General features: G+C 34.5%; 3 protein-coding genes across 3 annotated transcripts; 1 reads left to right on the forward strand and 2 right to left on the reverse strand.

Moving 5' to 3' along the window:
* Positions 1–1,527: 1,527 nt before the first annotated feature.
* LOC104771725 (DELTA-urthionin-Uf1a) lies at positions 1,528–2,638 on the reverse strand. The gene is made up of 3 exons (XM_010496303.3): positions 2,124–2,638; positions 1,933–2,010; positions 1,528–1,827 (listed from the first exon to the last, which is right to left on the reverse strand). The coding sequence occupies exons 1-3, from the start codon at positions 2,359–2,361 to the stop codon at positions 1,730–1,732; spliced, it is 414 nt and encodes a 137-aa protein (XP_010494605.1). The 5' UTR covers positions 2,362–2,638; the 3' UTR covers positions 1,528–1,729.
* Positions 2,639–6,400: 3,762 nt separating this feature from the next.
* Positions 6,401–7,651, forward strand: LOC147919731 (uncharacterized). The gene has a single exon (XM_087504083.1). The coding sequence runs from the start codon at positions 6,401–6,403 to the stop codon at positions 7,649–7,651; it is 1,251 nt and encodes a 416-aa protein (XP_087360209.1).
* Positions 7,652–11,868: 4,217 nt separating this feature from the next.
* On the reverse strand, positions 11,869–13,004 carry LOC147919732 (thionin-like). Its single transcript, XM_087505959.1, has 3 exons — positions 12,435–13,004; positions 12,256–12,333; positions 11,869–12,109 (listed from the first exon to the last, which is right to left on the reverse strand). The coding sequence occupies exons 1-3, from the start codon at positions 12,664–12,666 to the stop codon at positions 12,012–12,014; spliced, it is 408 nt and encodes a 135-aa protein (XP_087362085.1). The 5' UTR covers positions 12,667–13,004; the 3' UTR covers positions 11,869–12,011.
* Positions 13,005–13,341: the final 337 nt, after the last annotated feature.

A 13,341-nucleotide genomic window follows, 5' to 3' on the forward strand; every position in this document is an offset into this window, starting at 1 on the left:
TGTCAAAGTCAAACCTAGATGAGTGTGGAGTCAGGTGGACTCACACCGTCAGGAGGTGACGGTGTTGGTGCGCAAAGAGAATGTTGTGATCTGTTAGTGGGAGTAAATTGTGATACCCCGGTTTCAGGAACATGCAAAGAGATTTAAAAGAATTGATTTGGCCACCTATGTCATCAAAGTGTACTTATCTTTTCAGTTAAAGGTCCTGAGAGAATTCAAGAATTAAACATGCTTATGCGGGAGTAATTTCAGGATTGGTACACTTCCGGGGAAATGATTTTCGGAACTATGTAAATAATAACAAAACATAGAGAAATATCATGTGGTTATTTGTAGGGACAGTAAACAAGTTTTTCACATATGTAACAAACTGACTGTTGGATACATATGAGTTCATGGACCGGAAATAGAAGTTGAGCCTACTGAGCGAGGTGGGCTTATAAGTTTGGAGTAGACATGAAGCCACTAAGAAAGTTGGCAATCAGAGAGTTACATATCTTCTCTTGCACCGTCTGATGCTTTTCTTGGTTCCCAAGAAAATTTTGCTCGTAAGATTGATTTGAAGAACTTGCTCCAAAACCTTTGTCAAACCAGATTGAGCCCACACCATATCTCTGCGCCTTCTTAATTATAGTTGGTACAGAAAAGTTTGGAAATAAATAATTTTTATGCAATAATTAAATTAAAGTATGAAAACTTAGAGAGTGGAAAACTTCATCTTTTTCGACTAGGGATAATTGGTAGTCTAGTGGTGTATCTTTCTGCTGACTCAACTGTTCTATAAACTCTATCGTAATTTATAAGAGCATCGCAAACTCACCATCTTCTATAAACTCTAAATCTTTTTCAATTCATGCCTTTGAAATAGATATCGCTATTTTTTTTTCTTACCGTTGGGTACAACAGGCCGGCCCATTAGTCAAATCCCTACATTCGTAGGGAGCGGGACTCGATCCCTGGTGTGATGGTGCCTTGTGCATTAAAGACTTACCATTTGCCACTGGCCCACTGCACTAAAGTAATGTGAGACTAAAAGTCAGAAATCATTTTTTCAAATTTTTATCAAATAAGGAACTTCTTCATTCACCCACTTATAAAATAAGGAATTAAAATATGTATACATTTGTAAGTATGTTTGTTACCTTTTTAAACACTTTGTTTCTATATAAAAAAAATCGAATATAAGTAGAATTAATTTGTTTATTAAATTAATTATTTAATATAAATGGCATGCCTGTAAATAAGTGCTATCTTCAAGATTTATTTGATAAATGTCTCAAAAAAATGTATATATAGATTGGGTTACTGTTCACCAAAACGAAAAGTCTGTTGGGTTACTACTCTTAACAATCATCACTATAATTTTTCCATTACTTCAACCTATTGATTGCATTCTGAATGGTTCATATAAGGTTTTATATAGTTTGAGAATTATAAGTCTTAACTGTTTTGCTAAGTTGGCATTGGATGTCGTGTAGTTATATATGAACTGATTGTAAGAAAATTACGTTAAAGCGAGAGTTTGTCTTGATCATAGAAATTAAGGACACATTATTATTCATTATTCGGATAATAGCAACTAGAAAGGGTAAATAATGACCTTCTTCTACGTCACATAGAAAACCTGGAAATAGTAGAAGCTAGCTCAAGACTCTAGCATTTTTTGTCACATACACAACAATTATTGAAAACGAGGAAAACAACAACACATAGTTCGTGGAATTGCTTGTTAGGCAGTTTCAACTTCATTGGATGAGCCCTTGGTACATAACTCAGAACATGCCTCGGTGCATTGTACAACTGCTCCATTCACAATTTCACTTGCATCTAATTTACATAAACAATATATATTAGAATAAATTGATTTTTCATATGCTCCAAAAATCTAACAATAAAAATAAAAATAATAATATTAATGAGTTTTTGCGTTACCGGAGTTTTGGAGAGTGGTTAAGGTACCACACACAGAAGATGCACAACCCAACTTACAGTATTTGTTGACGGCATCACCTTAAATAAAATTTTTTTAAAAAAATTCTTCTAACTTGCATCAAAATCTTGGTCCAACTTGTAAAAGATATAGCTTAATGAAACAACAAAGACAAAATGTGAAATTAAATTACCAGAGTTTTCAAGAATGTCACGTGGACCCGGAGGACATGGCCCCTCAACAATTTTGCATCCACAAAGTTTTGCACAAGCTTCCTTAGAACCTCCAGAGAAACGGCATACATTGTTACAGTTTCTAGAAGTCGTGCTCGGGCAACAACTCCTTGCTTCGACTTGAATCTGCGCCATGACAAGACTCATTACTAGCACACTTAGAATCAAAGTTTTGCCTTCCATCTTTCGATTGATCATTTGTTTGATTGCAAAATGTATATGTGGAGGAGAGTTATAAGCTTGTTTTGATGAAATGGTGATGAAATAAGGCTCGCTTTTATACTAGTTGGGTCTACGACTGGCAACCAGAAACTTCGTATGATATGTTTATCACATGCTCTCTATAGAGTCTGTCTGTACTTGCTGCGTGGACCAACCTTATCTTAATGGCAATCTGATTCAGACTAAGGATAAATTCAAATCATCTTCTTCTTTTTCGTTATGGTTAACTTAAAATTAGGATACCTAATATTCCTTTCTTTTTTCTTCCACTACCAAATCTTAAAATTATTTTTGGTTTGTACTATTTAATATTATTTCATAGCAAAAATCTATATAGTTTACTTTTGTTAAAAAAAAAATATTTTGTCGTCTAATTAATTTATACGATTTGTAAATTTCTCACTAATGTTCTTTTAAATTTCTTTACTCTTCGTCTACCAAATATTTAATTATTTTTAGTTTTTAATTTAATATTATTTCATAGTTAAAATCTCTATCGTTTACTTTTGTTAAGGAAAAAGTAACCTATTTTACAAAATATATTTATTTTCTTTTGTTTTTACAATTTATAAAATTTTCACATATTTTTTTTATCACAATCGTAACTTTATTACTTAACTATTTCTATCGGTTTCACATATCAATATTTACTATATATTAAACTATAATAAAGTAGAGTTGTGAGAAATTGTCATTTGGCACCAATCTTTTTTTTTTAACATGTGTCATTTTTTTCTATTATAATGAAATAAAAAGACACATTATTGCTAATCTAAAACTAAATTGTCTACACACATTTTTTTAGTTTGGGATATTTTATTTGTTCAGTTTCTTTAGATTACATTTACTTCTCTCAAACAATTACCTTTATGACATTATGGGTGGACGTTTGTTTTTGTTCAAACTGTTCATGTTGCAATAATGCATATGGCCAAATTAATTATAATTAATATGCTTTATAACTGTATTTATTGCCATGAATGTGATTACTCTAAATAATGTATGTGTTAGTGGAATTCCTTACAAACTTCAAACAATGTTTAGTGTATTATATAAGATCCAATGCTCACATGACTAATAATGAAGAAAACGATTACTCACTATATGTCTTTCTTTTCCCATCATTTCCCATGGTTTTTTTTCTTATGAAGTTTTAAAAAATAAATTTGATGTCTTGCAGTGTGATGATTAACAGATTAATTTCTCTATGACTATTTGAAGAAATCGTTTACAAAGCCATGTCAATGTATTTTTTTTCTTGGTATGAGAGTCTTGTCAATATTTATTAGCTTCTTCAAAGGATTATGTTTTATGATAGTCATGATTAAAAGTTTTTGCATTGTTTTGTAATGTGGTTTTTTAAACTTTCAAACTATAGTTCGGGTCATGATTTAATGTTTTTGCATTGTTTTGTAATGTGGTTTTTTAAACTTTCAAACTATAGTTCGAAGTCTTAAGTGATGAAGATGAGCCTAATTCTTGACTCCTAAAGCACAACCTCTTTGGCTTTGAACATTCACTCATAATATTATAGTTGTAAGTCCCATAGATTTCTCCTCTTAAGTACTCTAATCTTCAACTACAATATATTTCTAACTTTTTGTTTTGTAAATTTCCTTTGTTTTTTGTTTTTAAAAGTTCTTTACCCCCATTACAAAAATATATATTACTTTGCATATTGTTAAAAAGATTGAGCCTAATTTTACCTTGTAATGCATATATACATAGTCAAAATATCACATACTTCTTTATGCCTCTTTTGAATCACTTCCCAAACTTTACAACATCCATTCACATCACACGGAAAAACATTACAGAGACCTATTGTTAAATATTTAATATATATATATACACATATTGTAACCTCGATACTTTCATTATAGACATATGTCAATCATTAAAAGTGGTATAAATTAATAAGTAGGTTAACCTGTACAAAAGCAAAACTACTTTTAAATCACATTAATATTGTTTGTGTTACCAATCATACCTCATATCTATTTTCATGTGACCCTTACTCCATCTGTCATTATGCCGAAAAAAGCTTACACCATTTCCAATGGTTATCTTATTTGATTTGAATTTATATTTTACATTTAGGGTATAATTTTGAAGAGATATGGTTTAGTATTCAGAGTATAAGATTAAAAGCATGATGCTATTTTAGTATTTTTAAAATTTTAGAAATAATTTGCTAAATTTAAAACCAAAACTTATTTTTTATGCAATATGTGAAAATTATCCTTCTTTTAACACACTTCATAATTATAAACTTATAAATGTATGTATTTAAAGTCTTTTTAATGCATATATAAATAATATCATGTACATTTTATATATAATTTAATAAAATTTTATTTTACATACAAAATATTTTACATTTCATATGTATTTTCTAGTATTGTATATATTCGTGCAAACCGTGTAGTTATTATGCACGTTCTTATAATTTGGAGTGAGACAAAACTCCAAATAGTTTGTTACAACGTGTTCTGTGTTTTTTTTTTTTAACCAACTCTTTTTTTTTTTTGTATTGGAGTTTTGAATTATATGTTGGGACCAAATAAATGCTTGGTGCCTAATAATTTGAGTGGTGTGCTAAAATATTTGAAACAAATTTCATCCATCCGAGCAAGTGTGTTAGAGTTAATTAACTGATAATTCTAGAGAACTACATATTTTACAGCTTTCGTGATCGATAAAAACTAATAATATACTTATGTATTTATATAACTAAATATACCTTTATAAAAAAAACTAATATATATATATATATATCTATGTATTTATATGTATTTCAGGTTTACTGTAAAAAGAATAGATTGTTTGTCGTGAGTAATATATCGGTGTTTTCTTTTTGTTTGTTTTTCGCGGGACCATGATGAATGCTTGTGGGCATGATTTGTTTATTTTCTCTGAATCAAAAAGGATTTTTGTTGAAATATTGATTGGTTTGCACATGCACATTGAATCTTCATTTAAGAATGTGGATTGGTTTACTAAGTATGTATATGGCAACCACGAGATGGTGGGCTAGTGGTTCTAGCTTGGAAGGAAGAGTCGCCCTGTTGGTCCAGGCCAGGGATTGATTCTTCCCAAGCGCAGAATTGCTAGCTTTATCCCTTTCGTCACATGGGTATGGATCCATTGCTTACGGCCTATTTGAAAGCCTGGGAGGGACCCTACCCATGGGATACCCTCTCCCCAAGGATTAGTCTCGGACCCCTCCATAGGTCTGAGGATTTATCCTGAGTTATCAAAAAAAAAAAAAGTATGTATATGGGTTTCAGAAAAATATTTCTGCATATTTGGCTGTTGGAATAGTTCATATCACTTTTAGTGTGAGTTTGTCAACAGAAAATTTGTTATCTATATAGATATGATTTTGCATAACTAAAAAATATAATATTTTGATTTTCCTTTACGACAAAAGCTTTTTTAATCTCAAAGTGGTCGAATGCAAGAAATTAATATTTTATCATCCATCCGCAGTGTTATATAAATATTTCAGGTTTAATATAAAAAGAATAGATCGTTGAACGTATTAGGATAGTGTACCAGGTTTAATCAACCGGTTTATATCTATTATATAGTTTATGTAGGATTAAGCTTCCTTTTACTTAATCCTAATCCTGTATATAAACTAGTGTAATCTGACATTTACAGATTAATGAGAAATTCAGTTTGTTCAGTTAGTATCTTATCCAATATTTGATATGGTATCAGAGCGACACAATGACAAAAGCTTCCGCCATTGATTCTCATTCTTCTCGAGCTCGTTTTTCTTGGATTCTACAGCCATGAGTGCTCCTATCACTCTGCTGATCTTTGATTTCGTTTTCCAGCTCTATATCGCTGTGATTGAATTTTTCTTTTTCTGGCTCGTGTTCTTGCTTTTCGTTCGTTCTCTTTAATTGACCTAGATTGGTGCTGGTTCTCTTCGATTTGCTTAATCCCAGCTCAATCCTTCTATAATCTTTGATTTTTTAGATCAATTTCATCTTTAATCTTTACGATGGCTTCAAATTCGCAAGATCGTCCTGTACCTTCGCATTTGAACTCCGAATCACGTCGTCCTACTGATCAATACGAGAATCCGTATTTCCTCCATTCATCGGATCATGCTGGGATGGTTTTGGTCTCGGATCGGCTCAGTACTGGCTCAGAGTTTCATTCTTGGCGTCGTTCTGTGCGCATGGCTCTTAATGTCAGGAATAAGTTGGGCTTCATCGATGGAACCATTCCTAAACCTCCCGATGATCATCCTGATGCAGGTTCTTGGTCACGATGTAATGATATGGTGATTACTTGGTTAATGAGTTCAGTTTCTAAGCACATAGGTCAGAGTTTACTCTACATGCCTACTGCATCTGCGATTTGGTTAGATCTTATGTCTCGTTTTAGGCAAGATGATGCACCTAGAGTCTTTGAAATTGAACAACGGTTGAGTAGTTTACAACAGGGATCTATGGATGTTACTACATATTATATGGCGTTAGTAACATTATGGGAAGAGTTGAAGAATTATATAGATGTTCCTGTTTGTACTTGTGGCAAGTGCGAGTGTAATGCCGCACTTATGTGGGAGAAATTGCAGCAGCGTAGCAGGGTTACAAAGTTCTTAATGGGATTGAATGAAGCTTATCAACCCACACGCAGACATATCTTGATGTTGAAACCCATGCCTTCGATTGGAGAGGTTTTTCACATGGTCACCGAGGATGAAAGGCAAAAGAATATTCAACCAGCTACCAAGATTGATAATGTGGCTTTTCAAGCTTCAGGTCCTTCTGATAATGTTGGTTATAACTCTATGATGCCTTCTCCTAATGGTTACTTTTTTGGACCTACTGATAATGCTGCCTATGCTGCCTTTCGACCTCATCAGAAGCCTTATTGTACTCATTGCAACCGTGTTGGTCACACTATCCAAAAGTGTTTTAAGCTTCATGGATATCCACCTGGTCATAGGAATGCTCAACGTCCTCCAGTGCAGCAAGTGTTATCACAAACTGCTCCACCTCGTGCATCTTTTCCAACAGGACAACGTCCTCAGTTTCCTACGCAGGCTCAATTCCAACAAGCTCAGAATCAATATCAGCAGACACAATACTCACAACCGGGTGCAGTAGCCAATGCAGTGATGAATTTTGCTTCTTATACACCTGCTCCAGCACAGTCTGCAACTAGTCTTGATCTGAGCAGTTTCACTTCTGACCAGATTCAGAGTTTGCTCCATCAACTCAACACCCAGACCAAGACTTAGAGCAGCCGTCTCCTTACCCATCTGCTACGATAACTGAGCATGGTGCTATGGCTGCAACATCTTCTTCTGGTAACGTTACAATTGAGTTTCCTTCTTCTAGCCTTCGTTTTGAAAATAAAATTTTTACTTTTCAACATCAGTGCCTTTCTTCTCTCTATTATGTTCTACCTAGTGGTAGTTGGATAATTGACACAGGTGCGACTAGCCATGTGTGTTCTGACCTTTCCTTGTTTAGTGAGACTTTTCCAGTGACAGGTGTAACAGTCTCACTCCCTAATGGCACTAGAGTTGCCATTACTCATATAGGCACTATACAAATAACTCAAACATTGATTTTGCATGATGTTCTTTATGTACCAACTTTTAAATTCAATTTGATAAGTGTGAGTTCTTTGGTTAGACATGATAATTGCTCTGCACATTTCTATACTAATTCGTGTTATATTCAGGACCATACTCGGGACTTGATGATTGGTAGAGGTGTGCTAATCCATTGTCTATACGTATTGGAGCATCATGACATTTCAGCATCTGCGAATTCTGTTTCAGCATCTTTTTCTGGATCCTTGCAAGTCGATGGTCGTGTCTGGCATCAACGCTTAGGTCACCCATCTTCTGTCAAGTTACAATATATGTCGGGTACTTTACCTATGTCTATCTCTAGTTTTTCTTCTCATGATCATTGTGATATTTGTCCCCTAGCTAAGCAAAAGAAATTACCGTTTGTTTCACATAGTAAACTTTCTACTTCACCGTTTGATCTCATTCATATAGATACTTGGGGACCTTTTTCAGTAGAGTCTATAGAAGGATATCGCTATTTTCTTACTATTGTAGATGATTGTACTCGAATCACCTGGATTTATATGATGAGGAATAAAAATGATGTTCTTTCTATTTTTCCGTCTTTTATTAAACATGTTCAAACACAGTATAACTCTGTCATTAAGATTGTTCGTAGTGATAATGCCCCTGAACTTGGGTTTAATCAACTGGTTAAAGATCATGGCATGTTACATCATTTTTCATGTCCTTATACACCACAACAAAATTTGGTTGTCGAGAGAAAGCATCAGCATCTTCTTAATGTTGCACATGCACTTTTGTTTCAATCTAATGTTCCTCTTTGCTACTGGTCTGATTGCATTCATACTGCTGTTTTCTTGATCAATAGAACACCCTCTTTAGTTTTAGACAAAATTTCGCCTTATGAAAAAATTTTTAAACAAAAACCAGATTATAGTTTCTTAAGATCTTTTGGTTGCTTATGTTATGCTTCCACTTTAGCTAAGGATCGAAACAAGTTTACTCCTAGAGCTGAACCATGTGTTTTTCTAGGATATCCCTCTGGTTACAAAGGTTATAAGGTTCTTAATCTGGAAACTAATGTTGTTCATATTACTCGTAACATTGTTTTTCATGAGCATATTTTCCCTTTCAAAAATGTTACACCTTCTCTTCCAACTACTGATTTGTTTAGTAAGATGGTTTTACCTATGCCTGTTTCTACTGAGATTGAGCTTGTCGAAGATACACATTCATTGCCTTTCCCTGTTCCTGTTTCTGCATCATCATCTGCATTACCGTCATCATCTCCTAGTGCTGTTATCATACCGAATGAGACTGTTACAGTTGGCACAGGACAGGTTGCACAGAACAATGATAGGCCACGACGCCAAGCTAAAGCTCCAGGTTACTTATCTGACTATCATTGTAACCTTACAAACACTTCTTTTTCTAATTTGACTTATCTTGATCTTTCAACGTCTGATTCCTCTTCTTCTTCTGTTGTTGCTTTATGCAATCTTACTCAGCTTTCTGATAATCTCTCTTCTTCGGATCCACTTGTTGTTTACCCTCTTGATTCTGTTCTTACCTATTCTAAATTGAGTCCTTCCTATCAATTTTTTGTTCTTTCTTGCTCAATTGAATCGGAGCCACAGAATTTTAAGCAGGCCATGGCTCATCCTCATTTTCCCAAGGCTATGGATGTGGAGATTGTTGCTCTTGAGCATCTTGGGGCTTGGAGTGTTGTCTCTTTACCCCCTGGTAAGACGGTGATAGGGTGTAAATGGGTTTACACTATCAAATATAACCCAGATGGATCTATAGATCGTTATAAAGCGAGATTAGTGGCTAAAGGGTATACTCAAATGGAGTGGATTGATTACATCGACACTTTTTCACCTGTTGCTAAGCTTGCTAGTTTTAAACTTGTTTTGGGATTAGCAGCTATACATGGTTGGACACTAACCCAGATGGACGTGACAAATGCTTTCCTTCATGGGAGCTTAGATGAGGAGATCTACATGAGTCTCCCTCAAGGCTATACTCCTCCGGGTGGTGCACCACTTCCTCCTAATGCGGTTTGTCGGCTACATAAATCTCTTTACGGTTTAAAGCAGGCTTCTCGCCAGTGGTACCATTGCTTCTCCAGAGTGATCCTTGGAGCTGGTTTTTCTCAGTGTCCCGGTGACAACACTTTGTTTGTCAAACAGCGAGGAACACGTTTTATTGCTTTACTGGTATACGTCGATGACATTATGATTGTGTCTAATAATGACAGTGATTTACAGGAGCTTAAGAATGTCTTGCATGCTGCTTTCAAGATCAAAGATATGGGCGCTCCTAAGTTTTTCTTGGGATTAGAAATAGCTCGTAATAGCAGTGGTATCTCTATTTGCCAACGCAAATATGCTCTTGACATCTTGGCTTCCACAGGGTTGTTGGCTTGTAAACCTTGCAGTGTTCCTATGAATCCCAATGTTCATTACACGAAGGACATGGGAACTCCTCTTGATTCTATTCGAGCTACATCATACAGAGAGCTCATAGGAAGACTGCTTTATCTCACCATTACTCGGCTAGACATCACTTTTGCAGTTAACAACTTGAGTCAGTTCCTCTCTTGCCCTGCGGATGTACATCTTCAAGGTGCTTATCAGATTTGCCACTATATTAAAGGTAACCCTGGTCAAGGACTCTATTATGCTGCTAGCTCGGAACCTTGCCTTAATGCTTTTTCTGATGCGGATTGGGGAACTTGCCCTGAATCTAGTAGGTCCATCTCTGGTTTTTGCGCTTATCTGGGCAAGAGCTTGATTAGTTGGAAGTCTAAGAAACAGCAGGTTACTAGTCGAAGCAGTACAGAATCCGAATATCGCAGCATGGCTCTTGCCACTTGTGAACTCTTGTGGTTAAACCAATTGCTCAAGGATTTGAAGATCACTGTCACTTCTCCTGCAAAGTTATTTTGTGATAACAAGTCGGCCATTCACATTGCCACCAATCCCGTGTTTCATGAGAGGACGAAACACATCGAAATTGACTGTCATACCGTCAGAGATCAGATGAAGAATGGGTTCTTGAAGCTCTTTCACGTCTCCAGTGCAAACCAACATGCTGACATCTTGACGAAAGCTCTTCAGCCTGGTCCTTTCTACTCTCTTCTTGGACGCATGTCTATATCAAGTCTCTTTCATCCTTCACATATTTCGGTTTCAGAGGCTTGAGGGGGGTGTATTAGGATAGTGTACCGGGTTTAATCAACCGGTTTATATCCATTATATAGTTTATGTAGGATTAAGCTTCCTTTTACTTAATCCTAATCCTGTATATAAACTAGTGTAATCTGACATTTACAAATTAATGAGAAATTCAGTTTGTTCAGTTAGTATCTTATCCAATATTTGATAGAATGCGGGCAATATATCGGTGTTTACTCTTTGTATGTAAGTGCTTCCTTTGGGTAAGTCTCTTTACTAAATGTCGAAGAACATTTTCCAAATTGCTAACAAGAGATATATCCGTAAACACCGAACATTTTCGTGTCTGATGTATGATGAAGGAGGAATTATGTCTGATGAAGTTGGGCCATCATTTGATCCCAAAAATGTGCGTCTTTAATTTGGGACTGCAAGGTTGCAATCTTCTCTTGCTCCGTCTGATACTTTTCTTCGCTCTCAAGAAACTTTTGCTTGTAAGATTGACTTGAAGAACTTGCTCCAAGAAGTTATTGGGTTACTACTCTAACAATCATGACTATAAGTTTTCCATTACTTCAACATATCGATTCCATGCTGAATGGTTCATACAATGAATTATATAATTTGAGATTTGTAAGTCTTAACTGTTTTGCTAAGTTTGCATTGGATGTTGTCAAGATATGAACTGATTGTAAGAAAATTACGTTAATGGGAAAGTTTTGATCGTAGATAGAAGAGAAGGACACATTATTATTCTTTATTTGGATAATAGCAAGTAGAAGTAGATGCTAGCTTAAGACTCTAGCATTTTTTGTCACATACACGACAATTATTGAAAACAGCGAAAACAACAACACAGTTCTTGGATATCCTTATTAGGCAGTTTCAACTGCATTGGATGAGTCCTTGGTACAGAACTCAGAACATGCCTTGGTGCATTGTACAACTGCTCCACTCACAATTTCACTTGCATCTATTTCACCGAAACAAAATTAAAATTAATTGATTTTTCACTTGTTCCAGAAATCTAATAATAATAATAATAATAATAATAATAATAATAATAATAATAATAATAATAATAATAATAATAATAATAATAATGAATTTTCACGTTACCGGAGTTCTGGAGAGTGGTCAAGGTATTACACACAGAGGATGCACAACCCAACTTACAATATTCGTTGACAGCATCACCTTAAATAAATTAAAAAAAAAAAGTTCTTGGATCGTGAAAATCTTGGTCCAACATGTAAAAGATATAACTTAATGAAACAACAAAGAAAGTATGAAACTACCAGAGTTTTCAAGAATGGCATGTATATATGGCGGAGTAGTACATTTTTTCCCCTTAATAATTTTGCATCCACAAAGTTTTGCACAAGTTTCCCTAGCAGTTCCAGGAAGACGGCATACATTGTAACAGTTTCTAGCAGTCGTGCTCGAGCAACAACTCTTTGCTTCGACTTGAATCTGCGCCATGACAAGACTCATTACGAGCACACTTAGAATCAAAGTTTTGCCTTCCATCTTTCGATTTGTTTGATTGCAAAATGTATATGTGGAGAGTTATAAGCTTGTATTGATGAAATGGTGATGAGACAAGGCTCGTTTAAATACTAGTTGGTCTACATTTAGAACCACAAACTTCGTATGATATACACTTATCATCACATTCTCTGTAGACTTTGTGTGTAAACGCTGCGTGGACCAAACCTTATCTTAATGGCAATCGAATTCACACTAAGGATAGTTTAAAATCTTGTTCTTCTTTTTCTTTTTGGTTAACCAGATAAAGAAAAACAAATCTATTAGAGTTTTGTGTTAATTACTTGATATATTTGAATCAGGATACTTAATAGGGAGTCACTATTCCGTATTAGTTTGCTGGCTATATATATTTTGTATGTACGTGCTAACTTGTGTAATTATGATGACGTTCTTAAACATCATTAGCTTTATAAATATATATAGATACTAGATTAAGACCGTGCTAGAGCACGGGTTGAAAATTATTTTATTTATATTGTATTTTTTATATAAAATAAAATTTATGTTATTGTTTTTAAAAGTTTTTTTTAGATAAAACATTATGCAATAAAATCATATGCTAAATATGAAGTCTTGAAAAAAAAACACATATTTTGTAAGTTTTATATTGTTAATGTTTCTAGATAATTACCCGTGCTATATCACTGGTTAAAT

This window comes from Camelina sativa, chromosome 20 (assembly GCF_030686135.1).
Source record: "Camelina sativa cultivar CO46 ecotype springtype chromosome 20, ASM3068613v1".
NCBI classification, from domain to species: domain Eukaryota; kingdom Viridiplantae; phylum Streptophyta; class Magnoliopsida; order Brassicales; family Brassicaceae; genus Camelina; species Camelina sativa.

Bases quoted from the DNA above. Each gene is read 5' to 3' on its own strand.
- LOC147919731 (XM_087504083.1), top strand. From the start codon at position 6,401: ATGGCTTCAAATTCGCAAGATCGTCCTGTACCTTCGCATTTGAACTCC.
- LOC104771725 (XM_010496303.3), bottom strand. From the start codon at position 2,361: ATGATCAATCGAAAGATGGAAGGCAAAACTTTGATTCTAAGTGTGCTA. The intron at 2,011-2,123 runs GTAATTTAATTT...ATTTTATTTAAG, and splicing joins TGACATTCTTGAAAACTCTG to GTGATGCCGTCAACAAATAC. The intron at 1,828-1,932 runs GTAACGCAAAAA...TATGTAAATTAG, and splicing joins AACCACTCTCCAAAACTCCG to ATGCAAGTGAAATTGTGAAT.
- LOC147919732 (XM_087505959.1), bottom strand. From the start codon at position 12,666: ATGGAAGGCAAAACTTTGATTCTAAGTGTGCTCGTAATGAGTCTTGTC. The intron at 12,334-12,434 runs GTAGTTTCATAC...AATTTATTTAAG, and splicing joins TGCCATTCTTGAAAACTCTG to GTGATGCTGTCAACGAATAT. The intron at 12,110-12,255 runs GTAACGTGAAAA...TCGGTGAAATAG, and splicing joins GACCACTCTCCAGAACTCCG to ATGCAAGTGAAATTGTGAGT.